We start from the raw sequence: 25,011 nt of genomic DNA, 5'->3' as shown, positions 1-25,011 counted from the left end.
AGTAAACCAGTAGATGAAAGATCAATTTCTCTCTATCTCCCTTCAAATAAATAAATAAATAAATAAATTTTCCTATTTATTTATTTGAAAGAGTTACAGAGAGAGGTAGAGACAGAGAGAGAGAGTTCTTCCATCCTCTGGTTCACTCCCCAGATGGCCACAACGGCTGAAACTGCGCTGATCTGAAGCTAGGAGCTAGGAGCCAGGAGCCTCCTCCTGGTCTCCCATGCGAGTTCAGGGGCCCAAGGACTTGGGCCATCTTCTACTGCTTTCCCAGGACAAAGCAGAGAGCTGGATTGGAAGAGGAGCAGCCGGGACTAGAACTGGCGACCACATAGGATGCCGGCACCTCAGGCCAGGGTCCCAACCAGCTGCACCACAGCGCCAGCCCCCTAAATTAATAATTTTTTAAAAAATTAAAATTATTTTTAAAAATGAAAAAAAAGACCACACTGATCTGTAAACATAGAGTGTATCTTTTATTTCATTTATTTTTTAAAAAGATTTACTTTTTTTTAAAAAAAGATTTACTTATTTATTTGAAAGGCAGAGTTACATAGAAAGACTGAGGGGAGGAGACACAGAGAAATCTTCCATCCACTGGCTCACTCCCTGAATGGCTGCAATGGCCTGAGCAGGGCTAATTCAAAGCCAGGAGCCAGGAGCTTCTTTCAGGTCTCCCAGGTCGGTGCAGGGGCCCAAGGATTTGGGCCATCTTCCACTGCTTTTCCAGGCACATTAACAGGGAGCTAGATTGGAAGTGGAGCAGCCGGGACTCCAACCAGTGCCCATATGGGAAGAAGATGGGATGCCAGTGCTGCAGGCAGTGGCTTTACCTGCCATACCACAGTGCCGGCCCTCTGAAATAAATCTTTTTTTTTTTTTTTTTTTTTTTTTGACAGGCAGAGTGGACAGTGAGAGAGAGAGACAGAGAGAAAGGTCTTCCTTTGCCATCGGTTCACCCTCCAATGGCCGCTGCGCTGTGGCCGGCGCACCGCGCTGATCCGAAGCCAGGAGCCAGGTACTTATCCTGGTCTCCCATGGGGTGTAGGGCCCAAGTACTTGGGCCATCCTCCACTGCACTCCCAGGCCACAGCAGAGAGCTGGCTTGGAAGAGGGGCAACCGGGACTAGAACCCGGTGTGCTGGCGCCGCAAGGCGGAGGATTAGCCTAGTGAGCCGCGGCGCCAGCCTGAAATAAATCTTTAAAAAAAAAAAAAAAAAGTGCTGGCGCTGTGACACAGCGGGTTAACGCCCTGGCCTGAAGCGCTGCCATCCTATATGGACACTGGTTCAAGTCCCAGCTGCTCCTCTTCCGATCCTGCTCTCTGCTCTGGCCTGGGAAAGCAGTAGAAGATGGCCCAAGCCATTGGGCCCCTGTACCAACATGAGAGATTTGGAGGAGGCTCCTGGCTTCAAATCGGTGCAGCTCCTGGAGAGTGAACCATCAGATGGAAGACCTCTCTCTCTCGCTCACTCTTCCTCCACTCTCTTTGTGTAACTCTGACTTTCAAATAAAATGAATAAATCTTTAAAAGGAAGACCTTTCTCTCTGTCTCTCTCTCTCACTGTCCACTCCGCCTGTAAAAAAAAAAAAATTATTTCTGCCCTTTTTGTTTCATCTTATTTCTTCATTTCCCTTGCTGGCACCACCAGGACAACCTTAAATAGAGAGAGGTGGTAAAAGGGGCTGGCGCTGCGGCGCAGAGGGTTAAGCTGCCACTGTGATGCCAGCATCTCATATTAGAGTGCCGGTTTGAGTCCTGGCTCCTCTGCTTCCAATCCAGCTTCCTGCTAATGCACCTGGGACGGCAGTGGGTGCTGGCTGAAGTACTTGGGCCCCTGCAACCCATATGAGGGATCTGGATGGAGAGTCTGGCTCCTGGCACCAGCCTGACTCAGTCCAGGCTGCTGAAAGAGCGGCAAGGGCAGACAGCTGGACATCCTCATCTTGTTTCTGATCTCCAGGGAAAAGCTTCAGTCTTTCACTAAGTCTGTTAGCAATAGGCTTTTCATAGGTGTTCTTTATCCCATGGACGTTTAAAATAAACATGAGCTGTTCTCCACACCATGTTCCGCCATGCTTTGCACTGATTTCTCCTTCTGGCCCTGGCAAACTTGAGATTTTTCTTTCCTTCTTTAAAAAAAAAAGTTTTAAATTTACTTTTTATTTATTTGAAAGGCAGACAGTGAAGAGCAGACAGAGACAAACAGATTTTTCCATTTGCTTGTTTACTCCTCAAATGCCTACAATAGCTAGGGCTGAGCCAGGCCAAGCCAACAGCCTGAAACTCAGTCCTGGTCTCCCATGCGAACAGCAGGGGACCCATGTACAGGAACTGTTACCCACTGCCTCTCAGGATGTACGTTAGCAGGAAGCTAGAATCGGAAGGGAAGCCAGGACTCAAGCCCAGGCACTCTGAACATCCCCAGTGTGTCTTAACTAGTGTGCCTAATACAGCCCGCTTCCTGTAACTTTTTACAGTTAGAAATACACTCTGGGGGGCCAGCACTATGGCACAGTGGGTTAAAGCCCTGGTCTGCAATGCCAGCGTCCCATATGTGCACCGGTTCAAGTCCTGGCTGCTCCACTTTTTTTTTTTTTTTTTTTTTTTTGACAGGCAGAGTGGACAGTGAGAGAGAGAGACTGAAAAGAAAGGTCTTCCTTTGCCGTTGGTTCACCCTCCAATGGCTGCCGCGGCCAGTGCGCTGCAGCCGGCGCACCGCGCTGATCCGATGGCAGGAGCCAGGTGCTTCTCCTGGTCTCCCATGCGGGTGCAGGGCCCAAGCACTTGGGCCATCCTCCACTGCCTTCCCAGGCCACAGCAGAGAGATGGCTTGGAAGAGGGGCAACTGGGACAGAATCCGGCGCCCCAACCGGGACTAGAACCTGGTGTGCCGGCACCACAGGTGGAGGATTAGCCTAGTGAGCCACAGTGCCAGCCACCCACTTCTGATCCAGCTCTCTACTATGGCCTGGGAAAGCAGTGGAGGATGGCCCAAGTGCTTGGGCCCTTGCACCCACGTGGGAGACCCTGAAGAAGCTCCTGGCTCCTGGCTCCTGGCTTTGGATTGGTGCAGCTCTGGCCATTGCGGCCAATTAGGGAGTGAACCAGTAGATGGAAGACTTCTCCCTCTCTGCCTCTGCCTCTCTGAAACCCTGCCTCTCAAATAAATAAATAAATCTTAAAGAAGAAGGAGGAGAAGAAGAAATACACTCTGTGTGGGCTTATTTATTTATCTGAAAGGCAGAGAGACAGCTCCCATCTACTGGTTCACTCTCTGACTACCCACAACATTCTGGCTACAGTTGCGAACTGGGAGTATAGTCCCAGGGTCCCAAGTGGGTGGTGGGAATCCAGTGACATGAGCCATCACTGCTCTCTCCTGTGGTCTGCAGTAGTAGGAAGTTGGAGCTGGGAGCTGGAGCCAGGAATCAAACCCAGGCATTCCAGGGTGGGACATGTGCTTTTTTTTTTTTTTTTTTTTTTTTTAAATTTATATATTGGGGCTGGCACTGTGGTGTAGCACAGCTCCAGCTGTTGTGGCCGTCTGGGGAGTGAACCAGAGGATGGAAGACCTCTCTCTCTCTCTGCCCCTGCCTCTCTGTAACTCTTTCAAATAAATAAATACATCTTATTTATCAAATAAATAAATACATCTTTATTTATTTGAAAGCCAGAGATGTGTAGACAAGAAGAGAGAGAGAGGGAGAAAGAGAGAGAGAATCTTGCATCTGTTTGTTGACTCCCTAAATGGCTGCAATGGCCAGAGCTAAGCCAATCTGAAGCCTGGAGCCAGGAGCTTCTTCTGGGTGTCCCACATGGGTGTAGGTGCCTAAAGATTTGGGCCATCCTCCACTGCTTTCCTAGGCGCATTAGCAGGAAGTTGGATCAGAAGTGGAGCAGTGGGAACTTGAACTGGCGCCCATATGGGATGCCAGTGCTGTAGACAGAGGCTTAACCTTCTATGCTACAGTGCTGGCCCCAAGGGACATGGACATCTTAACCAGCATCTTGACCACTAGGCGAAAGCACCAAATCCCCTGTTCACACCCTATGTGCTTTTAATTTCTCTCCCAATAATCCATCATGGCTCTTAGTTGCGACTAAAACCCACGTTTCAGAGCAGTCTCTCGGTCTCAGTACCATTCCTCTTATCTGCCTGAGAATTACCTGCCTCGTGTTCCCGAGGCGCTTTCGGAACTGAAATATCACGGGGTGAGCAATAATTCCTTTTGTGTTTAGAAACTTTTTTTTTTATCTGGTGTGCAGCAGAAAGAAGATTGCAGGCTCTGAGTTCTCAGGATCTGGCTCCCCAGCAGTCACGGCACTAAGCACTGGAGCGTGACGTTTTGCATCTACTACTGATGCTTTGTCAATGACTCCATTACCCCCCCCCCCTTTTTTTTTATTTGACAGGAAGAGTTAGACAGTGAGAGGGAGAGACAGAGAGAAAGATCTTCCTTCTTTTGGTTCACCCCCCAAATGGCCGCTACGGCCGGTGCTGCACCGATCCGAAGCCAGGAGCCAGGTGCTTCCTCCTGGTCTCCCATGCACCCCCTCTCTTTTTAAAAAAAAATTTATTTATTTGAAAGGCAGAGTGACAGAGAGGGAGAGATCAAAAAAAAAAAAAAAAAGATCTTCCATCCACTGGTTCACTCCCCAAATGACAGCAAAGGCCAGGGCTGGGCTAGGCCAAAGAACCATCTGGGTTCTCCACATGGGTGGCAGAGGCCCAAGCACCTGGGCCGTCTTCTGTGCCTCCCCAGGTGCCCTAGCTGGGACCTGGATCAGAAGCAGAGCAGTGGGCACGGAATGAGCGCTCCAAGACAGGGTGCTGACTTTGGAGCAGGGGCTTCACCCACTGTGCCGCAGCACTACCCTTCCATTCCTGTGCCCTTTACCTCTTTGGATGGAATCCGAGTGTTGCTGTCACCTGCCTTCTGTACAGGAGCTGATTTAGCTTTCTGATGATTTTGTCATCAGCATATAGATCACTCTTTGTCTTTACAGATGCTCTTTGAGACAACAGAAGGGAAGGCAGTCCAGGCTATGATTTGCTTGTTTATTCAAAATGTCTTTATTGAAACAGAATGATAGAGCAAGAGAGAATGAGGTCTGGGTGGATGTCTTTGGGCACAGGATGGAGCCCAGACCCAGTGTTACAGCATGGAGCTCGCTCCCTGACCCGTGACCCCTGACCCCTGCCCAGGAAGTGAACATAAAGCAGCAGGGAGGAGGCGGAGTGGAGACAGCCCTCTGAGCGCTGCTCCTCTGTGGCTGGCGGGAGGCGGGGCGGCCCTGCCTCACTCAGTCTTCCCGATCTCCTCGAGGCCACCTCCCTGCAGGGGCCAGCCTCCCAGCAGGCTGCACAGAGGCTGCTCAGAGGGCAGGGTTGGGGGTGGCAAGCAGCGGGACGTGGTCGCAGCGGTGCGGCGGGGGCTGCCGCAGCAGGGATGGCCGGCGGCACAGCTCCCCGTCCCGCAGCGCCTCGGGCAGGAGCTTGCGCTTGGTCTCGGGCAGCAGCATGATGCTGAGGATGCAGAGCAGGGCACAGGCCGCCAGCACCACGTGCTGCAGGAAGGCTCCATGGCCCATGTGGAGGCGCTGGGCCGGGCCGCTCAGCCCCCCGAGCGCCCCCAGAGCCATGATCAGGCCCAGGCCGCGGCCCCTGGGAGAAAGGGGGCGGCACTCAGCCCGGGGGTGCGGTCTTCTCCCCAACCTTTCCCCAGCATCCTCCCCTCCTCCATCCTCCCGGCCGCGTCCTCAGCGAGAAGCCCCGGGGCCTGGCCCTGCCTGGGCAGCACCACTGCTCTCACCGGACAGTGGTCGGGATGACTTCGGCAGCAAGGAGGGTGCTGAGGATGGCAGCAGCTTGGGAGGAGAAGAGCCCCAGGACAGAGAAGGTGGTGACGGCCGCCTCGTTCAGATCTGGAGGACCAAGAGGGGGATGGGTGGGTAGAGGGGGCGAGACCAGGCCTGGCGCACTACCCCGGTCACTCCTTGGCCTAGGGACCCTATGGTTCCAGTTGGGTGGACTCTCAGTAGTCGCTAGGTGACTGGAAGGACACACAGGCTTGGTCATGTGGCCAGCTGGAGGCTTACGGAAGCCGGAGGCAGGGTCTGGACCTAGTCTTGGGAGGCCTGGGCCGGAAGCTGTGGCTGAGCCCGGCTGGGCACCTCGGCTGGGGTTCCCTTGTGGAGCCCACCCCGTGGGGCAGGGAGGATGCTCACAGTCCCACAGGCCCAGCAGGACCAGGGATGCGATGCCAGTCAGAGTCATCGAGAGGAGCAGGATGCCCCGGCGGCCAAATCGGTCCACGGTGACCCCCAGGAAGACGCAGGCCAGGGCCGCCGTGCCGCTGGCCAGCAGGGAGCACAGGTAGAAATCCGATGGGCTCCCTCCTCCTCCCACTGGCTGGTAGCAGTGACGAATGGCGTGGGCGATGAAACTGTGGGCAGGGGCAGGGAAGCAAAGAACCAGTGTCTGCACCTGCAGCCTACCACCTCCCTGGCTGGCCCCCTAACCCAGCCAGCCCCCATTCCGGCGACTGGCCTGGCCCACAGCTCAGACACGCAGGCTCACTTGGTGAAGCCCAGGATAAGCAGATTTTTCCAGATGTTGCGGTAGTTGAGGAGGGAAGCGAAGGAAAAGGAAGATGTTGCAGGGAGAGGGCAGGTGTTCTCCAGGTCTTTGGGGGAGACAGAGAGGAGCTGTCTGTTAGAAGAAACAGTCACGCCCCTGGGATCCTCCCACGTGAGTGGTGGGGTCCTGGGAGGAGGAGGCACGGCTCGAACTCTGCAGAGGGCCCCGTCATGCACACGTGGGCCATCACCTGCAGGGCCCCTGGTCTCTTACCCTGCAGGGCTTCTTGGGCTTCCTCCCCCAGCATCTGCCCATGCGGCCGGTTCCGCTCAGCCAGGATCCTCAGCACAGACTGGGCCTCCTCGATCTGCCGCTTCACTATCAGCCACCGCGCAGACTCCAGAAACAGACCCGGCCAGCTGGGGACAGGTCAGCGGGAGCGCACCATGAGGCCTCCCCTTTCCTGATCCAGGGAAGGGACCTTCCCCCATCTTGGGGGCTAGAGGCAGAGATGGGACTGGCCAGATGACCGGCGAAAGGCAATACTGACCCATAAAACAGGAAGAGGATGCAGGGAGCGGTGATCATTCGCTGCAGAAACCGCCAGTCCTTAGAGACAAGGGCCAGGCCCAGGAACAGGAAGTGCCCCCCCACCCCCACCAACTCCCCTGCCAGGGCCACCCGAAGCCTCTGTGTTGGGTCGCACAGCTCCAGGCCTGGAGACACAGCAGGAACGGAGGGAGGAGAGGCCAGGGAAGGAGAAGGTAGGAGAGAGGAGAGGAGAGGAGGGAGGAGGACAGAGAGCAAGGTCAGACCCTCAGTGGAGGCTGCAGCCGTCACCTCCCACAGACTAACCGCTGGGTGGCAAGGGGCAGAGAGACCATCCAGCCGTCTCTCCTCTCCTGCAAACCTAGGGGGACCTCGGGTTAGAGGCCCTGCGAAAGGCGTTCAGCATTCCCAGTTTACAGCCCTTCCTTAGGGGTCTCTTATTTGACCTTCACATCAACCCTTGTCCAAGGCCACAAGCTAGTCAGGATTTCATTTTGTAAACCAGAGTCCCTGATGCAGTAAGTTCAGGGCAAGGGAGGCACTCCAGATCATGGCAGGGAGACAGGTGGGAGAGACCCAGGAGCCTTCAAAGGCCTGGGCAGAAAAACAGCCAGGATTCTGGGCAGCTGAAGTAAGGGGCTGCAGAAGCGACTGAGGGAACCCCAGGGGGCAGTGGGAATGGCCTGGGGCCACAGACAGGCAGGTGTGGGATCCCAGGAGGGACCTCTGCGAGGTGCCACTTACGCATCAGGTAGACACCAAGGTCAATGCCGGCAAGCAAGAAGCCCAGGAGGAACCGGAGAGCCATGACACCTGTGGAGGAGCCAGCAGCAGCCCCTCCCACTCCACAGGGGCCCACCAGCCCCAAGGTCAGCAGGACAATCCCACGACGGCCAAACCTGGACAGCAAACAGCGGAGAGGGCTGCTGGTTATCTAGAGTCCCTGGGGGAAGAGTTGCTGGGTGGGGCCCAGCTGTCCACTTCAAGGCTGGAGGTATGATGAGCCTCTGGGAGCCAGAGGTTGGCCTGAAGGGATGGGACGGACCATGGGCAGGTGGTTGCTGGCTCCTGGACACTGGGGGAAGTTGTGGTTCTGTGGGGGAGGGGCAGCCACTGGCTCTTGGGGATACACTGTTGATCAGATTGGGGCATTTAGCCAGGGATGTGAGATCACCCATCAGAGGGGACACATCTTGCTTAGGGAATTTGGGATCATTAATCCTTGGGAACAGAGCCATTGGTCAATGGGGATGGAGCTTGTCTTGCTCAGACTAACCAGAGGAGAGGGAGTCATTGATATATGGGGTTGGAGCTGCTGCTCTGTAGAGATGAGACCATTAGCCACTTGTCCACAGGGACAGTACTGGTCAGTGACCTGGGGGTATGAGGACACTGTCTACAGAGTTGGGACAAGTCTACAAACACTTAAGAATGGCCGGGGGGATTGGCCAGTGGCCAGGAGATGGAGCTGCTTGCTGGTCCATGGTGCTGGGTCTACTATGTTAATCCAGGCTCAGTGGGGGTGTGACTAGCAATCTCAGAAACTGCACAACTGACCTCTGGGGATGGAGCCATTGACTCGCAGGGTGAGGAGGGGGCTGCTGGTCAGTGGGGGTGAATCCATTAATCTGCGGGGTAATCAGTGAGGATGGGGTCACAGACTGGGGAGATGAGCCATAAGATGATGCTTATGACTGTGAGCCAGTGAGGTCAGGGATAGAGCTCTTTGGAGCTAAGACCACTGCTGGATGGAGACAAAGACTGGGGACAAGGCAGCAGTGATCCCTGGGAGTGAGGCTACTGGCCCAACAGGGTAGGGTCATTTTCCTATGAGGATGGGCTTATTGAGTGATGTGGTTAAGGCTACTGATTTTAGGAGACTGCATTACTGATCTTTACAGTTGCAGCCATTGTTCCATAGGAACAAGGCTACTGATCCTTAGAAATGAGGCCTCTGAAGTATGGGATGGATTACTGACCTCTGCTCCACAGGCTGTGTGACTGTTGGTAGTGAGGATGGGCATTGACCTTAAGGTACTGAACTACTGAACACAGGGATTCCTTGCCCCAAGGGGGCTGAGCTATTAACATATTTGGATAGGACCTAGATGAGTGGGGATGAGTCTAAGAGTCCACACGGATGGCCAGTGGAGCGGAGGAGCTGTCAGGTGGTGGCATTCAGAATCAGAGAGGATAGGAGTCTCCAAGTGTGAGGAGTTCCTGGTTGGGAGGGTTGGAGTGATCTCCGGAGCTGAGGCTACCGACCCATGGAAATGGGGACTGTTAATCTAAGAGGAGGCCTCAACCCAAAGGGGTGGAGTCCGTTGATGGCAGACATGGCACCATGGGGAGGGGTGTAGCTCCTCAGGTATTACCCACTGCAGTGTGGCAGGGGCTGTCGTCAGAGATGGGGTGATTTGTAAAGTTGAACACTCCCTCACTAGGAGTGCAGCTGTTGCTACTTAGGAATGAAAGTATTAGGAATGAGGCCACCAGGAGGGAGCCAACAGCTGCAGGTGGCTCTTAATGGGTGGGGCGGAGTCTACTAAAGACTAAAGCACAAGACTGGCAAGGGAGAGGGCGAAAGTGATAGGGGCACAGGAGGGAGTGCCGGGACTTTGATCTCGGAGAGAGGGTTGCTGGTCAGCAGGCATGAGGCCAGTAGTTGGCACAGATGGAGCCATCCCCTTGTGCGGAAGAGGTATGGAAGGTGTAGTTCTTGTTGGGGGGTGAGGCTGAGGCTAGCCTAGCTCACTAGACAGAAGTCCAGAGAAGCCTGCAGGGTCCAGCGAATGGTCCTCCGCCCCCCGCGGGACCCAGCTGCTTGGGCCAGCTTCCCTGGGACCTCCTGGTCCACCAGCCCTGCCCCTCAACAGCCCTCACCTGTCTGCGGGGTAACCCAGGAACAGGTAGCCGGAGGCAAAGCCCAAGATGAAGAGGATCTGCTCCAGGATCACCTGCCAGCCCAGGTCACACACCAGATCCCACTGGGGATGGGAGAAGGGTGCAGAGGGCATGAGGCTCCGCCTCGCGGCGCTCAGCCCGCCCCGGACCCGCGGCCCGCCCGCGGCCTCACCTGGCCGATGGCGTTGGTGGTGAGCACGGGCAGGCCGTTATAGTCCCAGTCTTTGAGGCAGTGGTTGAAGTCCGGCGGGGCGAAGCCGCTACACGCAGGGTCTGTGCTGGTGGCGACGCGGCTGGCGGCGCTGGCTGCTAGGGCCGCGCTGGCGACGCCGACGCCGCTGGCATTGGGGGGCTGTTCCCAGCCAGTGGCATTGGGGGGGAAGCCGCCGTAGTGGCAATGCAGCGGGGGCGCCAGCGTGAAGATGGGGTCCGAGGCCATCCCCAGCGCCACGAAGAGCACGGGCAGGCAGCAGAGGCCGAGCTGGAGCTGCTGGCCGCCGCCCAGCGCCCCCACCTGGGCCAGCAGCGCCTCGAAGCTGAGGGGGCCCGGGGGCACGGCCAGGGACAGGCTGCTGCCCAGCCCGCCGCCGCCGCCCGCCGCGCCCTCCCCCTCCCGCTCGCGCTCGCGCTCACCCTGCAGCTGCTCCGCGGGCACCGCATCTCCCAGGGTCCCGACCTGCTGGGGCGGGGGCAGGAGGCTGAAGCGCAGACACCCGCAGAGCACGGGGAGGGGGCGGAGGGCCGCGGGGGGCTTCGGGGGCTGGGGGGCGCGGAAGGAGGGAGCCGGGAGCGCCGGCGCGGGCACTCACTCCGTTGGAGCCGGGGGTGATCTCTACAGAGCTGTCGATCTTGCTGCTGCCCCCGCCATTCGGCTCGGGGGTCCCGGTGGCCACCCGGGGAGCCAGCTTGCCGACCGCAGGGGCCCTGCCGGCCCGCGCCGAAAGGATGGGCTGTCCTCTGGCCCAGCTGCGCGCCGGGGCCGGACGCGAAGAGCGCGGAGAGACCCCAGTCCGCAGCTCTGCAGCTCGGTCTCCGCGATCTCTGCGCTGCTTTCCCCTCCCCTTCCTCCAGACTCTCCTCCCCTTCCCACGTCAGCAGAACCTTCGGTCCAGACTCTTCGTCAGAGGGGGAGGGGCTGGGGGCTCGGCCGTCGGTTCCGTGGGTCTGCGGGCCATTGCGGTAAAAACGAGAAAAAAAGCTGAAGGATAGCAGTCAGCCCAGACCGATGCCAGAGATTCCTCCTTTGCTGCCGGTTCTTCCCCGTCATTCATTCATTCGCCTCTCCATCCACCAACTCATTTCTTCATCAGTGAAATCTTTCTTCTTTTTAAAAGCATATTGTATTTTTTTGAGCTAATGTGTGTGTGTGTGTTTTAGATTTATTTATTTCTAAGGCAGAATTACAGAGAGACAGAGGTCTTCCTTCTGCTGGTTCACTCCCGAAATGGCCACAGTGGCTGTTGCTGTGATGATCCAAAGCCAGGAGCCAGGAACTCCTTCCGGGTCTCCCATTTGGGTTCAGGGGTGCAAGGACTTGGGCCATCTTCCACTGCTTTCCCGGCACATTTGCAGGGACCTGGATCAGAAGTGGAGCAGCTGGCGCTAGAACCAGTGCCCTCATTGGATTCTGTTGTCACAGGCAGCGCCTTTACCCGCCGTGCCACACAACACTGGCCTCTTCATCCGTGAAGTTTCCTAAATGCCCACTCTGTCCCAGGCCTTGTGCTAGGCTTTGGGGCTAGGCCTGGAGGAGGTTCTGGGAGACGTAGGCACGTATACCCGCGTTTCCAGGCAGCTGATGCACACGGAGACTGGGTAGGCATCGCATGCGACTTTAGTTTCGGGTCTCTGCAAGGAGACTTCTTTGGGTCCCACCACCTCCGTGTCGAGTGACTCTTCATCAGTTCTCCGCGGCATTGGGCACGGTTGACCACCCCTCCCCCTAAACACTTTCTGCCTTGGCTGCCAGGTCTCATGTGCTCCTGGCTTGCTTCCTCCATTTCAGACTCCCTCTGCCCTTCCTCACTGCCTTCATTGTCCGCAGCCCTCAGAGGCTTGGTCCCAGGCCCTCCTCTCACCACACACTTTGTCTTCACCTTGGGACTTGGCCCTCGCCCACAACTGCCACCACGATGCAAAGCCGGCTCCTAGATTGACATCTGCAGCTCCCACCTCTCTCCTGAGCTCCATGAAAGAACAAGCTCTTGTTGGTTTCAGCGTTGCTGACCCACAGGGGCCTCAAACTCAGTATGTGCAAGACCCAACTCACGCTCTTGCTCTCTGCAACCTGCTGCTCATGCTTCCTTCTACGGTGCTGCTACCTGCATCATCCAGTTGTGGGCAGAGCCTCAAGCAAGAGCCCCGGAAACGCCTTCCTTACTCCACGTTGAGTCCTGCCCATTTGAACCCCCAGCTCTCGGTTTGTTCCTCTCCATCCTGACCACTTTCTCAGGCTGCGTTGGGCTTCTGATTCCTAACAGGTGTTCCGCGTCCACTTCCCATCATCTGTTATTTATAGTGCAGTGCAAGTGGAACAGTCTTTTCACGATGCAGATCGGATCACGTCCCTTTCCTGCTTCCCTGCCTGCAGCGGCTTCTCCTCACCATCAAGCTAAATATTAACATTCAAGAGGCTGCACACGTGGTCCTGCACACCTGGGCACAGGCTCTCTGCAGCTCCATCTCACTCTTCTAGTTCTCTACACTAGAGCCACACTGACCTTTCCCCCAGTCTTTCCTACGTTACAGGACCTTTGCAAGACCTGGTTCTTTAAAAAAAAAAATACTTTATTTGAAGGGCAGAGAGAAAGAAGTATTTTCCACCCACTGGTTTACTCCCCAAATGCCTGCAACAGCCAGGGATGGGCCAGGCTGAAGCCAGGAGCCCAGAACTCAAACCAGGTCTCCCACATGGGTGGCAGGTACATGTACTTGTGCCATCGCCTGATGCCTCCCAGGGTGTGCCCTATCAGGAATCAGGAGTTGGAGCCGGAGCTGAGATTGGAACCCAGGTATTCTCACTGGGGATATGGGCACCCTGAGTGATATCTTCGGTGCTGTGCCAAACGCCCATCCTCACCTAGCTCTTATGCCTACCAGGCTTCTTGGCCAAATCTTCCTCATCCTTCAGCTGTCAGCTCAAGCATCTTCACTGCAGAGAATCTATCCATAACCCTTCGAATTGCTGCTCACAGTTGGCTCATGGCCGGCAGCATCTTTATGACCTTGTTGGAAGTGCAGAACACTCCCCTGAGACTCGGGTGCAGTGTTCATGGGTGCGTGTACGCACTTCTCTGGGGGACCTGGTACCTGAGAGGTACATTCTGCTCTCATGCCAGGTGAGGGCTGGCAATGGGAGTCGTGTCAATCTAAGCCGAGCAGTCCACCCAGCTCTTCTACACTGACCCACAGCATCAGCTTGTCTCCTCTGTTGAGAAGTTTCCCGAATAGGAGAAACTTTTTTTTTTCTCCTAATGCATCAAACTGCCTCCCAGCATTTCCCCTCCTTGAATGCATTGCAGCATCTCTTTGGGATTTATTTCAGTAACGTTCCCTGGGAATTCGTTTTTCTGCATCATTCTACCTGTCCTGGAAGATAATCCCTGACTTTTACGTGGTACCAGGTGGCTCATATGCAGTATTGTGTTAAGTCTTTGTACCAACCGTGTAAAACCATATTAAAAAATATTTTATTGGGCACGGCGCTGTCGTGTAGTAGGTTAAGCCTTTGCCTGTGGCGCCAGTTCATGTCTTGGCTGCTCCTCTTCCGATCCAGCTCTCTGCTAATGGACTGGGAAAGCAATGGGAGACAGTCCAAATGCTTGGGTCCCTGCACCCACATGGGAGACCCAGAAGAAGCTCTTGGCTCCTGGCTTTGGGTTGGTCCAGCTGCAGCTGTTGCTGTATTTAGGGAGTGAACCAGCTTTCTCCGTTACTCTACCTCTTAAATAAATAAATAAATAGATTTTATGGAAAGGCAGATCAACAGAGAGATTTCTTCACTGGTTCACTCCCCAAAGAGCTGCAAAAGCTAGGGCTGGGTCACCCATGTGGGTGGCAAGGGTCCAAGTATTCAGGCCACCTTCTGCTTTCCCAGGTGCATTAGCAGGAAGCTACACCAGAAACAGAACAGCTAGGACTCAACTGGGCTGTGCCATGCCAGCCCCTGAAAACCATTATTAAAGCTGAGACCAGGACATGGATGGACCGGCACAATCATCCACAGATACAGAAGTACACGGCAGACCTGAGATGTGAACTGAGACCTGACTCCAAGCTAAGTGCTTGAAATTGTTTGGAAGATGATGGAGGATGGCCTTCAACGCATAGCCACGAATTCTGTTGGCCCCAGGGTATGGCAAATGGGTTTTCCTTTGCCAGGGAAATGAGAAAGGAGATGCATCAGGCTGCCCAGAGACTAAGACTGGGATTGAAATTGGGGTGCCCCTAATCTGTTTATCTAGGGAAGACAAAGAGTGGGTCCATGGCTTAGACCTTGTTCCTCTTGGAGTGGCCCTCCTCCCCCGCCCAGCTAAGCCATAGATTCACCAATGTCACCCAAGTCCTGAGGCCCCTGGACAGCTGACACCTTGCACGGGTCTCCTGCCTCAGCCCCTCTGAAAGATGGTTTGTCTGAGACGGCCAGCAGGAAGTGGCCACTAAGGGGCTAGTTTCTCCTGGGCCAGCTGAGGAGGCAGCCGGGTTGCCTACAGTGTGGAGCTAAGAGGCTGTTGGTGCAGGTGACCTCTGCAGGGCAGCATTTTTGGAGGGTCTTGTGTGTGCAGCCTGTCCCCATCTGCACCTAAAACAAGAAGTCCTGGGGGAAGGCCTCCATGTCAGCCAGCGGTGTCTGCTTCCTGGGACCCTAGTCCTCGGCCGCTCTGGGCTGTGTCCCCTCTGAGTCAGCATCCACAGTCTGAAGTCTCCCTCACTGGCCTCCGTCCTCCCCGAGGTGGTCTCTTCACTTCATCCTATTGCTCCCAGTCACCAGTGCCGCTCCAATCTGGGGTCGGTTGAGTTTTCATGTGCTTCTTTTAACAGACTTATTGCTATCTAGGCCATCCTCACCAGCATGGCCCACTCACCACACACCTGAGAACCAGGCCTGGTGCATCACGGGAATGAAAAGTTGCTGAAGAAGCAAGCCAAAGTCCCCCAGGTTTGTGTGTCCTACAGGCATGGCTGAGGGCTGCCGGGCCCACCTCCCAGGCTCCCAAGAAGCAGAGTCAGGGAGTCAGACAGCAGAGTTTATTGAAGAGCATCCGCCAGAGGCCCGGTCCTCCTGCCTTCAGCAGGGAGGGGCGCTGGGATCTCTCCCAGACTTTCATTCTGGGGACTCCGCGTCCAGCCCTTGCTCCCTAACCCGGAGGCACCGATGCTGGACAGCTGAGTAGCCACGGGTTTCGGCCACGAGACTGTGTGGCCTGCTGAACTTCCAGAGGCAGGTGGCAGGACAGCAACCTCCACCGCCGGCTGAGGGCTCGAGAGGCCAGCTCCTCCCTGCCCATAGGGCCTGGTGCCTGCCCCTGACGAAGCAGGGGATCATATTAAATATAAATAATTTATACAAAATGGCTCGTACAAAAAGCTGCAGGTGAGGGGAGCAACAGACGCCTTTGAGAGGCTGAGATGGCGAGAAGGGGCAGGAAAGATACCTCCACTCTCCTGGCCCCTAGCACAGAGCACCCCCCCCAGGACCTGGAGGAGCTCTGCAGGCCGGGAGGTGCCGAGGGGTCCTCAGGGGGCCAGGCTGGTGAGCAGAGTGGTGAATCGCAGGGCCTGCCCTGCCAGCTCTGCCACGCACTGCGCCATCTCTTGGACGGCAGGGCCAGAGGGGTAGCCCAGGGCAGCCCCCTTGACGGCCAGGACGGTGGCCCGCAAGGCCTGGCCCAGCGCTGTACCTGCAGCCCCAACCTGTCCTCGCAGAGGTGCAGAGGCCGCCAGGCGGCCCAGGGTGTCCCCCACAAACACCAGGCGGTGGGCGGCCACCAGCACCCGCTTGCTGTGAGGCACGAAGAGGCGCGGCGGCTGGTTGGCCTGGGTGCTGCGCATCAGGGCCGCCACCGCCGTCTGCAGCGCGGAGAAGTGGCTCTGGCACTGGCCTGCGTAGAACTGCAGCAGCTGGAGATCTGCAGGGGACAGAGCCAGTGGCTCCCCTGGGCACGGGGCCTCCTGCGGGGTGAGAGGCGTGGTCAGTGCCTGTTCTCTCCGCTGCTCCCTTTCTCCTTCCCTCTTCCCTTTCTTCCTTCCTGTCTCCCATAGGGTATCCCTTTAGCTCGTAGCTCAGCCCATCAGGAAACTTAGATTCTTAGAATCCAGGCTTGATGTCAGAGAGAGCTGTGTTCAAAGAACCTCAACCTGAACTTCAGACAAAACCTCTGAGCTTGTTTCCTTCTCTCCTGGGAGTCGAGTCCTGCACTGCTCAATGTAACATGAAGCACGGAGACACTGCGAACTTCCTAGCAGCCCCTTTAAGAAAACTGAAAAGAAATGAGCGTGTTTTATCCAACTCCAAGTGTAAGGAAATGCTCTCCTTTTTTTTTTTTTTTTTTTAATTTTACAGGTAGAGTTATAGACAGTGAGAGAGAGAGACAGAGAGAAAGGTCTTCCTTCCGTTGGTTCATCCCCTAAATGGTTGCTACTGCCGGCGCACTGCGCCGATCCGAAGCCAGGAGCCAGGTGCTTCCTCCTGGTCTCCCATGCAGGTGCAGGACCCAAGGACTTGGGCCAACCTCCACTGCCCTCCCGGGCCATAGCAGAGAGCTGGACTGGAAGAGGAGCAACCGGGACAGAATCTGGCGCCCCAACTGGGACTAGAACCCGGGCTGCTGGCGCCACAGGTGGAGGATTAGCCAAGTGAGCCATGGCGCCGGCCAGAAAATGCTCTCCTTTCAACATGCAACCAAAATGAAAATTAGGGGGTCTTCCCCATAGGGAAGCTCATAATCTGGTGTGCGTTTTCCATTCACAGCCCTACTGCAATGAGATAATACGCAGCAAGAGTTCAGCGCTTGCCACTGCACACAGCACACACCACAGGAGGGATCGCTATCAATCTGTGCTGGTGCGCACCATCGGTAAATACCCGGTCAATGGCAGCTGTTGTGTTCCGACCACTGGACACAGGGTCAAGGAATGCACCTCGCTTTCCCGAGGCCCAGCAAAATTAACTGACAGCTCCAGAGCCGCAGGCTTCTCAGCGGTGGAGCCGGGATTAGGAGCCAGGTCTCTTAGGAACCCAAGAATCCACACTGAAACGAGCCCGGCTCTGACCCGCAGCCCAGAAAGTCTTTCAGCTCCCCTGGCTGCCTGGTCTCCTGACTCCTCTCCAGCGCATTCTTTCCCCTCTTTCTGAATTCCTGATATCCTTTTCCAAGTTCCAGCTCTTTCCTGTCGGATTCTGACTCCTCTCCACTCCCTGCTTCACGCGAACGCTCACCTCCAGTCTAATCAACTCCCTGATGGCTCAGCTGCAGACGCTCCTCCCAAGTGCCTGCTTCTCCTTCCCCGTCTCCCCAGCCCCCCACTCCACCTCGCCCCCCAGGGTTACCTGCTTCTCCGGCAGCTCCCTCTCCAGCAGTTCAGGCTCCCCTGGGAAGGCCTTATCTTGGGGCCTGGATCCCTGAGCTTTATCCATGCCCTGCAGAGGGGAGCCGGCCTCAGTGCAGAAGTGGGGAGCAGGGCAGTGTGGCCTGCATGGCCTCTCCACCCCTCTGCCTTCCTGCCAGTGCTTTGTCCCTGGACTCCAGGTTTGTGAGCCCTGGTGGCCCCAGGCTAGGTTTAGGGAAGGAGTGGGGCACCAGGCCAAGCAGCAGGGTCCCAGGGCTGGGGGACAGGGAGGCAGGGAGGCTCTGCCTCCGTGGCTGGCCCGCTTCTCTCTGCACAAGTCACCTGGGGCTCTCATGGGGCTGCCTAAGAGCTCACCTTCAGGTGGACGTAGTCATACTCCTCGGCCATCGGGATGCCCTCATACTCGTTGTGGGGTCCTGTGGGGTCGTCCTCCACCTCCCCACCCTCTGGGTCCCCCTCCATCTTGGGGCCCCCGTAGCCAGGCAGGCGGGGTGGGGGTGGAGGCAGGGGCCGGTCCTGGATGCTGCCCTTGCGGCCTGGGGCAGGAGAGGGAGCTGGAGAGGGGCTGGGGGCCTCTGGGACAGGCAGGGCGGGCAGAGGGCGGCGGGACAAGCTCTCGGCGGAGGGCAGCCGGGGCCTGTGTTGGGGTGGGGGGCTTCTGGGCAGAAGCTGGGACAAGGTGTCCAGGTCTTTGGAGGCCGAGGCTCCTGGGGGCTCTGGAGAAGGAGGTGGCTCGGGCCCCAGCAGGGGCACATCATAAATGCCCTCATCGGTGCCTCCGCCCTCCCCGTCTGTCAGCAGTTCCTCGGGTGCTTCGTACAGGTTGAGGAGCGCTGAGGCCCGCTTCAGGTTGGACGGTGCAGTGTAGAGGGGGGGCCCGGGTTCTCGGCCCCCCTCCCACTCTAGGTCGGGCTCCAGCTCTGTTGGTGACTTCGGGGCCAGCGGCACATCATAGGGGGCTTCCTCCTCTCCAGTGGGCTGGGGGGCACCCCGGGCCAGAAGGCGGGAGAAAGAGGCCGGCGAGTCGTAGGGGCTGCTGGAAGGCACACGGAGGGCGGTGGGGGGCACATCATAGACCTGCAGGGAGGAAGCCGGGAGTCACTCTCCAGCTTAGGGAGGGACCGCTCCCCCCAGGACACACCCCATCCCAATACACGTGGGCCCTGGCTCTCACCTCCAAGGCGTCTCCTGGGGCGGCCAGCTGGGTTGCGCTGCCTCTGGGGACCTTGTAGATGGAGTCAGGGGAAGGTGGGCAAGGTGCAGTCAGAGGCCCCGGGGCAGGACAGGGTCGGGCTGGGGGTGGCACCACGTACACCTGGGGATGAGGAAAAGTGGGTGGGAGAGGAAGAGTTTCGGATGAGGGAACTCCGACAGCAGTGGCTCAGAGAGGGTGGGGACAGACTCCAGGCAACACAGAGCCGGGGAGAGAACAGGGCTGTCCTGGCTGGGGCTGGGATGGCTCCCCACTCTCACCTCCTGGTCCTCTTTGCTGGGCTGTGGGGCTTGGGGTGCTGCGGAGAGGCTGGGCTTGGGTGCTGGCCCGGCAGGAAGGAGCTTCACTCTGTTGGCAGGCACGATGCCCTGCTGGCCGTGCAGGGAGCAGAGGCACCAGCCGTCCAGCCCGCCGGCGCCCTCCCTCTGCAGCACTCGCAGAACGTCCCCTCGGCGGAAGGACAGCTCCTGGGGGGACTCGGCCGTGTTGTCGTATAATGCCCTGGCCAGCTGGGCCTGGGGGATGAGGGCGGAATGAGGAGAGGGGTCTTCTCACACACAGCGGCTTATGTCACCCCCTGCTCAAGACCCTGCAAATTTCGAATTCCCCATTCCCCTCCAGCTAAAAATATGAACTCCCGACTGGGCCTGCCCTGTCTCTGGTTCATCACCTGTGTCCTTCCTCTTGCTTTCTATTCCTTCAACTACACAAGGTTTTTTCCTGCCTCAGGGCCTTTGCACTTGATGTTTCCTGTACCCAGAATATTCTTCCATTGGCTGTTGATCTGGCTTTTTGTCATCCTCCTGTTCTGTTTAGGATGTCTCCTTCTCCAAGAGCCCTTTTCTCCACTCTTGTCTCTATTCCAGCTGTGTCTGCCTCCACCCCTCGTTTCCTTCATAACGTGTCACATTGTTCATCGACTGACTTTTTCACCATCAGTCTCTGCTCCTACGTAGGACTGCTGTCTTTCTCGGCTTCTGCCACAGAGACCCACCCCGGACACTTCTGCTGAGTGAATTTCTTCCAAAGCACATGATCAAGTCCTGCCAAGTCCCCTCCGTGCCCTGAATCTCCTCTGCCTTCCCCGAGTCCCCCAGCCATCATGCCTCCCAAACAAAAGGGTTCCTGAAGCAGCTGCAGAGACCCCTTGGAGACTGGGAAGCCCGGTGCAGACGTAGTGCTGAGGCATAATAAGAAAGAAAACAGAAAGCGAAGCAAGTGTTTTGTTGTCAGTCTCAGCGAATAGGGCTCTACCAGAAGAGGCGGAGGTTGCCATGGAGAGAAGTGTGTGCTTGTGTGAGTATATGGGCATGTGTGCAGGGACTGGCAGACTGAGCATGCCACATGCTCATGAGCCTGCTTCGTCTGGCCAGAGCAGCTGAGCGTTCTCCACTGAGGACTCCAGCCTGGGGAATAAGTCACAGATGCAAAGTGGAAAAGATTTCTTTAGACACCGTGCAAGTCTTGGCATTGCTCAGCTCATCCCATTTCATTCTCACAATGGCCACTGTGGGACGAGCCATCACTACCCCACCCTGGGAAATGGCATACAGCTGGCACAGCTGGCAATGCACGATTCGAACCTCAGGCTGTTTAACTGCGAACCTGCACTCTCTCAGTCTCTCACTCTAGGGCCTCCCCGCAATGACAGATGTACCAGGGTATAGAGAGGGCGTGGCGCAAAGCTGAGCCAAGTGCATGCGAAGCCTGCCTTCGATCCAGCTTCCTTTTGCTGTCACCCTTCCCAGCGCTCTGTCCAGGGGGTCCTTGTATAGACTCAAGCTGAAAGGACTCAGCGCGTCAACTCAGCGTCAGCTGCAGTTATGCCTGCTGAACGGCCGAGCCTGCTGGGAGCACCCCTGGCAGTGGCGGCTTCCACAGCGGGGCTAGAGGGCACTGCCGGCCAGCAGCTGCATGGACTCATTCAGTAAAAAATCTCAAGCTAGGGATCTCGGCAGGCTGCCCCAGGCAGGGGCGCCTGTTCCTCCTGGCCACTGCCTCCCTCTGGTGGACGGTTTAACCCCCGGCTCTTGATGGGGGTTTTACCATCAAACTGACTGCTCCTGACTGGTTCCAAACTCACCAAAGCCCCTTCTCGCAGTCTCTTGGTGTTGTCCCACTGCAAAAAGGCGTGCTAACCAGATGACACAAATTCCCGGTTTGCTCTGCACTTTTCCAACTAATTATAAATCAGGGCTTTTGGCTCTAGTCAAGGGGTTAAAAACACAGTTCTCGAGGCAGGCAGACCCGGGGTTGAGTCCCAGCTCTGCCCCTGTTGAGCTGGGTGCCTTTGGCCAGGTTGTGTAACCTTTCTGAGCACCAGTGTCCTCTGTAGGATCCCGTATCCATCTCCATCCCCGAGCATCTATTGTTGGCGAGGAACGGCACTAGCCTCATGAGGCTGTCAGGCCTGGACGAGGTGATGTGTCCAAAATCACAACAAAGCTTAGCACGAGCCCATCACGAATGCTCAAGAAATACTAGATGGGGCCGGCGCCGCGGCTCACTAGGCTAATCCTCCACCTAGCAGCGCCAGCACACCGGGTTCTAGTCCCGGTCGGGGCGCCGGATTCTGTCCCGGTTGCCCCTCTTCCAGGCCAGCTCTCTGCTGTGGCCAGGGAGTGCAGTGGAGGATGGCCCAGGTGCTTGGGCCCTGCACCCCATGGGAGACCAGGAAAAGCACCTGGCTCCTGGCTCCTGCCATCGGATCAGCGCGGTGCGCCGGCCGCGGCGGCCATTGGAGGGTGAACCAACGGCAAAGGAAGACCTTTCTCTCTGTCTCTCTCTCTCACTGTCCACTCTGCCTGTCAAAAAAAAAAAAAAAAAAAAAAAAAAAAAAAAAGAAGAAGAAATACTAGATGCTATCAGGATTCTGTAAGTTGGATTAACAGAGTCCCTGCCTTTAAAAAAGAAAAAATAGAAAGAAAGAGGGAGCTGCCTTCTGGGACTGCAGAGCTGACTAGCTGACCCCTGAGCCTACGTCTCCAGGTCAGAGGCCCCCAGAGGGCCACCCCTTCACAGCCCTGAGCCATCACACAGACTGAGGAACTAAACAGAGCCCGGTCTGAGGAGGGGCCACGGGAGGCACTGGGGGCGGCTCCGTGCTTTCTCACAAGTCTCCTTCTGAGTCCCTGCACAGAGGCGGGCAGAGAGCAGGTGGCAGCCTCCCTTCCCTGGGAATTCCCAGTGGGGCCTAGGGAAGACTGCCGAGGGGCCAGCGTTGCCCGGGTTCAGACGGCAGAGCGCCGAGGTGTGGCTGTGGGGAGCTCCTCCCTGCGCTAGGTTTGAATTCTGTCCAATGGGGCCACACCTCTGGGCCTTGCAGGAGCCCAGACCAGAGCTGCTGATAGACTGATTGATGATGGGTGTGGCCACCCTTGCTCCACCCCATCCTGGGGCCCCAGCTGACTTAAGCCGGGAAAGCTGGCTTCATGTGGGGTGGCAGCGGGCCACAGCCGCCTTGGGAGTCCTCCGCCCACTGTCCCATCATGCCAGCTGTCTCCTCCCTTTGTCCCCAGTCCCCGGAAAGTGGCCTGAGGCTGGCTGACATCACCTCCCCTGTTTTCTCCTTCTCCCTGCCCGGGTCACCCTCTTGCACTCTGTTCCTCCCTTTCCTCCTCCTCTGGAGGTGGGCTCCTTGGGTCCTGTCCTTTCCCGGAAATGCTCCCAGCCACTTCGGCCTTTCGGCCCCCTCCCAACCTTTTGCTTGCCTCCCAATCACAAGCCCCTGCCAACCACCAGTGGCCATCTGTTCTTGTCCAGAAAGAGTAGAGAGGACTCCGACTCCACACACCCCCTCCCCTCCAGGCAGGCGCAGCCTTTAGAAAGAAAAAGGAGAAAGGAGGGTGGGGGAGGAGAGGAGGGGCGAATTGAGCATCGGGAGGAGCAGGGGCTAAGGAGTGAGAGGGAGAAGGGAACAAAAGTGAGAGGAGGGGGGCACAGTTTTCCTAAAGACAGGGGCCAGCCACAGGGACAAAGAAAGAGCAGAAATAAAAGTGACAGCAGCGCAGGGCAGGCGTGCAGGTCTCCGCACCCAGCCTGCTCTCGCTGGTGGACTCACCGACGTGGCAATGGCCATGGCCTTGGCCTCCCGCGCAGCCTGCTTCAGGCTAGGCTGGGTTTTGCTGACTTCAGCGGTGGCTGCCTCGCACCATGGTCCGCGGCCTCCAGGCGAGGAGGCCGCCCCTGGCTGTGCCGCTTGAGCAGTGGCCTCCGCCAAGGTCGGAGGAGGAGAAAAGAAAACCCAAAAAACTTCCCAAATGGGAGGCAGCCTGGCCAGGCAGGAGGAGGAGCGGGGCGGGCCGGGGCGTCACTGCGGGACCTCATCCAAGGGTGCGCTCTCTGTGCTGTCCCCGCGGCCCCCCGGGGGCCGCCGCTTTGGCCCGGCCCCCGGAGCTGCCCCACCTAGGCCGCCCAGGCTCTCTGGGCCCGCATGGTCCGAAAGCTGCCTCCCAGGGCGAGCGCGGGGGCGGGAGCTGAGGTTGCGCTCGACGCCTCTCCAGGCCGCTCGGGGCAGCCCCTAGGGCTGGCAGAAGCCGCTGAGGCGGTTGGGCCGGACGAGCGAGTTTTGGGGCCCAGCCTTTCCTCCCGGCCCGCACGATGCGCCGGAGAGCGGTGATCCCGAGACCGTGGTCCCGTGGTCGCGGTAGCCCGGGACACTGCGGCGGGACCCCTGAGATGGAGGAAGAGCGAGCCCTGAGTCTCTCTTCGAATTCGCCCAAAGTTGGCGAAAGGGGGCCAGGCTGACGCCAAAGGTCTGGGACAGCGTGGCTGTTGGGGCGAGGGTGGCCGGAGTGGTTGCTTTCTGTGCAGGCGCCCGCACCCCTGGCGGTGAGGCGGTTTCGCGCTCAAGCACGAGGGCGCAGCGTGTTCCCGGGGCCTCGCGGCGGGCAGGGGCCCTGCCGTAGGCGTCACCCAGGCACCACTGTAAGAGGCGCGCGGCCTTCCCCACGCGCCGCCCTCTCCCAGGCGGCAGGGGAACCCAGTCCCCCTTCCAGCCCTCGGCCCTGGGGCGCTGAGCCCCAAGCTGGCTCCCACGCTCGGCCCTCGAGTCCCGCACCGGCCCCGCCGCCCCCGCTCACTTGCACCCTTGGCAGGGCCCCTCGGCGCGCCCCAGAGCTTGGGGGAGACTCAGGTGCCTCTGGGAACGAAGAGAAAGGCCACAACGCCGAGGAAGGAGCCAAGAGAAGGCGAAGGAGGCGCAGGGGCCCGGGTCCGGAGGGCTTGCCTGGGGTGGGGGCACAGAGCGCGCTGGGAAGGCGCCCAGGTTCCCCCCAGCTCGCGGCTCCCTTTCCCGCCCCTTCCCGGGCTCCCGCTGCCCCACCGCCGCGCAGCTCCTGCCTCCCCTCGAGCCCTCTCCTCTCCGGCGCGGGGCTCGGTCCTGGGGATTAAGAGAAAGGAGGGAGGGGAGGGGAGAGGGGAGGGGCAGGGGCGGAGGAGAAAGGGGGACGGCCCTTCCCGAGGCGGGTGTTGAGTTTCAGCCCTGGACCCTCGGGCCGAGCGGCTCGGCCCCGGCCGGCGCCTTCTTCCTCTGGACTTCGCAGAGACCTCGGGCGCTGGGGTCCGCCCCCGCCTGGGAGCTCACCTCTCCCCGCGCCGGCCCGCGCGTCTCCCTGCCTCCCTCTCAGTAGCCCCACGGCTGGCTCTCCGCAGGAGGGAGTGCGCGCCTCTGGCCGGCTTGGTGCTGCGGCTTCAGGGGTGGCGGGGCCGCTAGCCGGGCCGGTCTTGCGGGGGACTGGCGCGGAGTCTGGCGCTGGTCGTGCTTCTGGCTCTGGGGAGGCAGCTTGAAGCCGGAGTGTCTGGCCTGGGAGCTGCTGGCGGGCGGACGGGCGGGGCGGCCTCTTACCCACCTCTGCCAGTCTGGGCCTGCTCCTCTTCCTGGCCTGGCTCACTCCCTGCTGCAAGGAGCAAGCTTGGGGACCGTGGACAAAAAGGGGAGCACTTCTTTCGGAGGGAGTGGCGTGCAGCCCCCCCCCCCCCGATTTCAACGGGAGCACTGGACTCTGCCTCCCCCACCCTTCTGGCCCTATTGCAACGCCTTGGTTACCCTGCCTCCCTCCAGGCACCCCGCCTCCCAGGATCTTCCTTTGGGGGACACACAACAGAGCCTGTTAGAGACGTGAGGGACTCCTGTGGCCTTCCGCTTCTGAGGTGTTGGGAAGCACCATGCGGCACCGGGTTGAAAAGCTG

The 25,011-nt window shown here is 58.1% G+C and overlaps 2 protein-coding genes across 4 annotated transcripts; both read right to left on the bottom strand.

The window, feature by feature from the left end:
* Positions 1-5,052: 5,052 nt before the first annotated feature.
* On the bottom strand, positions 5,053-10,625 carry SLC22A17 (solute carrier family 22 member 17). 2 transcript variants are annotated; one of them, XM_070053872.1, is made up of 9 exons: positions 10,213-10,625; positions 10,020-10,123; positions 7,881-8,035; positions 7,138-7,303; positions 6,861-7,006; positions 6,588-6,693; positions 6,236-6,453; positions 5,821-5,932; positions 5,053-5,672 (listed from the first exon to the last, which is right to left on the bottom strand). In XM_070053872.1, the coding sequence occupies exons 1-9, from the start codon at positions 10,477-10,479 to the stop codon at positions 5,384-5,386; spliced, it is 1,563 nt and encodes a 520-aa protein (XP_069909973.1). In that variant the 5' UTR covers positions 10,480-10,625; the 3' UTR covers positions 5,053-5,383. The 2 variants fall into 2 exon arrangements, with proteins under 2 accessions (XP_069909973.1, XP_051678632.1); XM_051822672.2 differs by lacking the exons at positions 10,020-10,123; positions 10,213-10,625 and having other exon boundaries at positions 7,138-7,178; positions 7,881-8,021.
* A 4,648-nt stretch (positions 10,626-15,273) lies between these two features.
* EFS (embryonal Fyn-associated substrate) lies at positions 15,274-24,644 on the bottom strand. 2 transcript variants are annotated; one of them, XM_070053871.1, is made up of 7 exons: positions 24,407-24,644; positions 22,883-23,494; positions 19,083-19,337; positions 18,784-18,924; positions 17,964-18,686; positions 17,590-17,679; positions 15,274-16,211 (listed from the first exon to the last, which is right to left on the bottom strand). In XM_070053871.1, the coding sequence occupies exons 2-7, from the start codon at positions 22,898-22,900 to the stop codon at positions 15,777-15,779; spliced, it is 1,662 nt and encodes a 553-aa protein (XP_069909972.1). In that variant the 5' UTR covers positions 22,901-23,494; positions 24,407-24,644; the 3' UTR covers positions 15,274-15,776. The 2 variants fall into 2 exon arrangements, with proteins under 2 accessions (XP_069909972.1, XP_002718128.1); XM_002718082.5 differs by having other exon boundaries at positions 22,883-24,644.
* Positions 24,645-25,011: the final 367 nt, after the last annotated feature.

The sequence above is a fragment of the Oryctolagus cuniculus genome, chromosome 12 (genome assembly GCF_964237555.1).
Source record: "Oryctolagus cuniculus chromosome 12, mOryCun1.1, whole genome shotgun sequence".
In the NCBI taxonomy this organism is placed as follows: Eukaryota; Metazoa; Chordata; class Mammalia; order Lagomorpha; family Leporidae; genus Oryctolagus; species Oryctolagus cuniculus.
The sequence above is the reverse complement of the archived record's forward strand: the minus strand, read 5'-3'. Positions and strand labels throughout refer to the sequence as shown.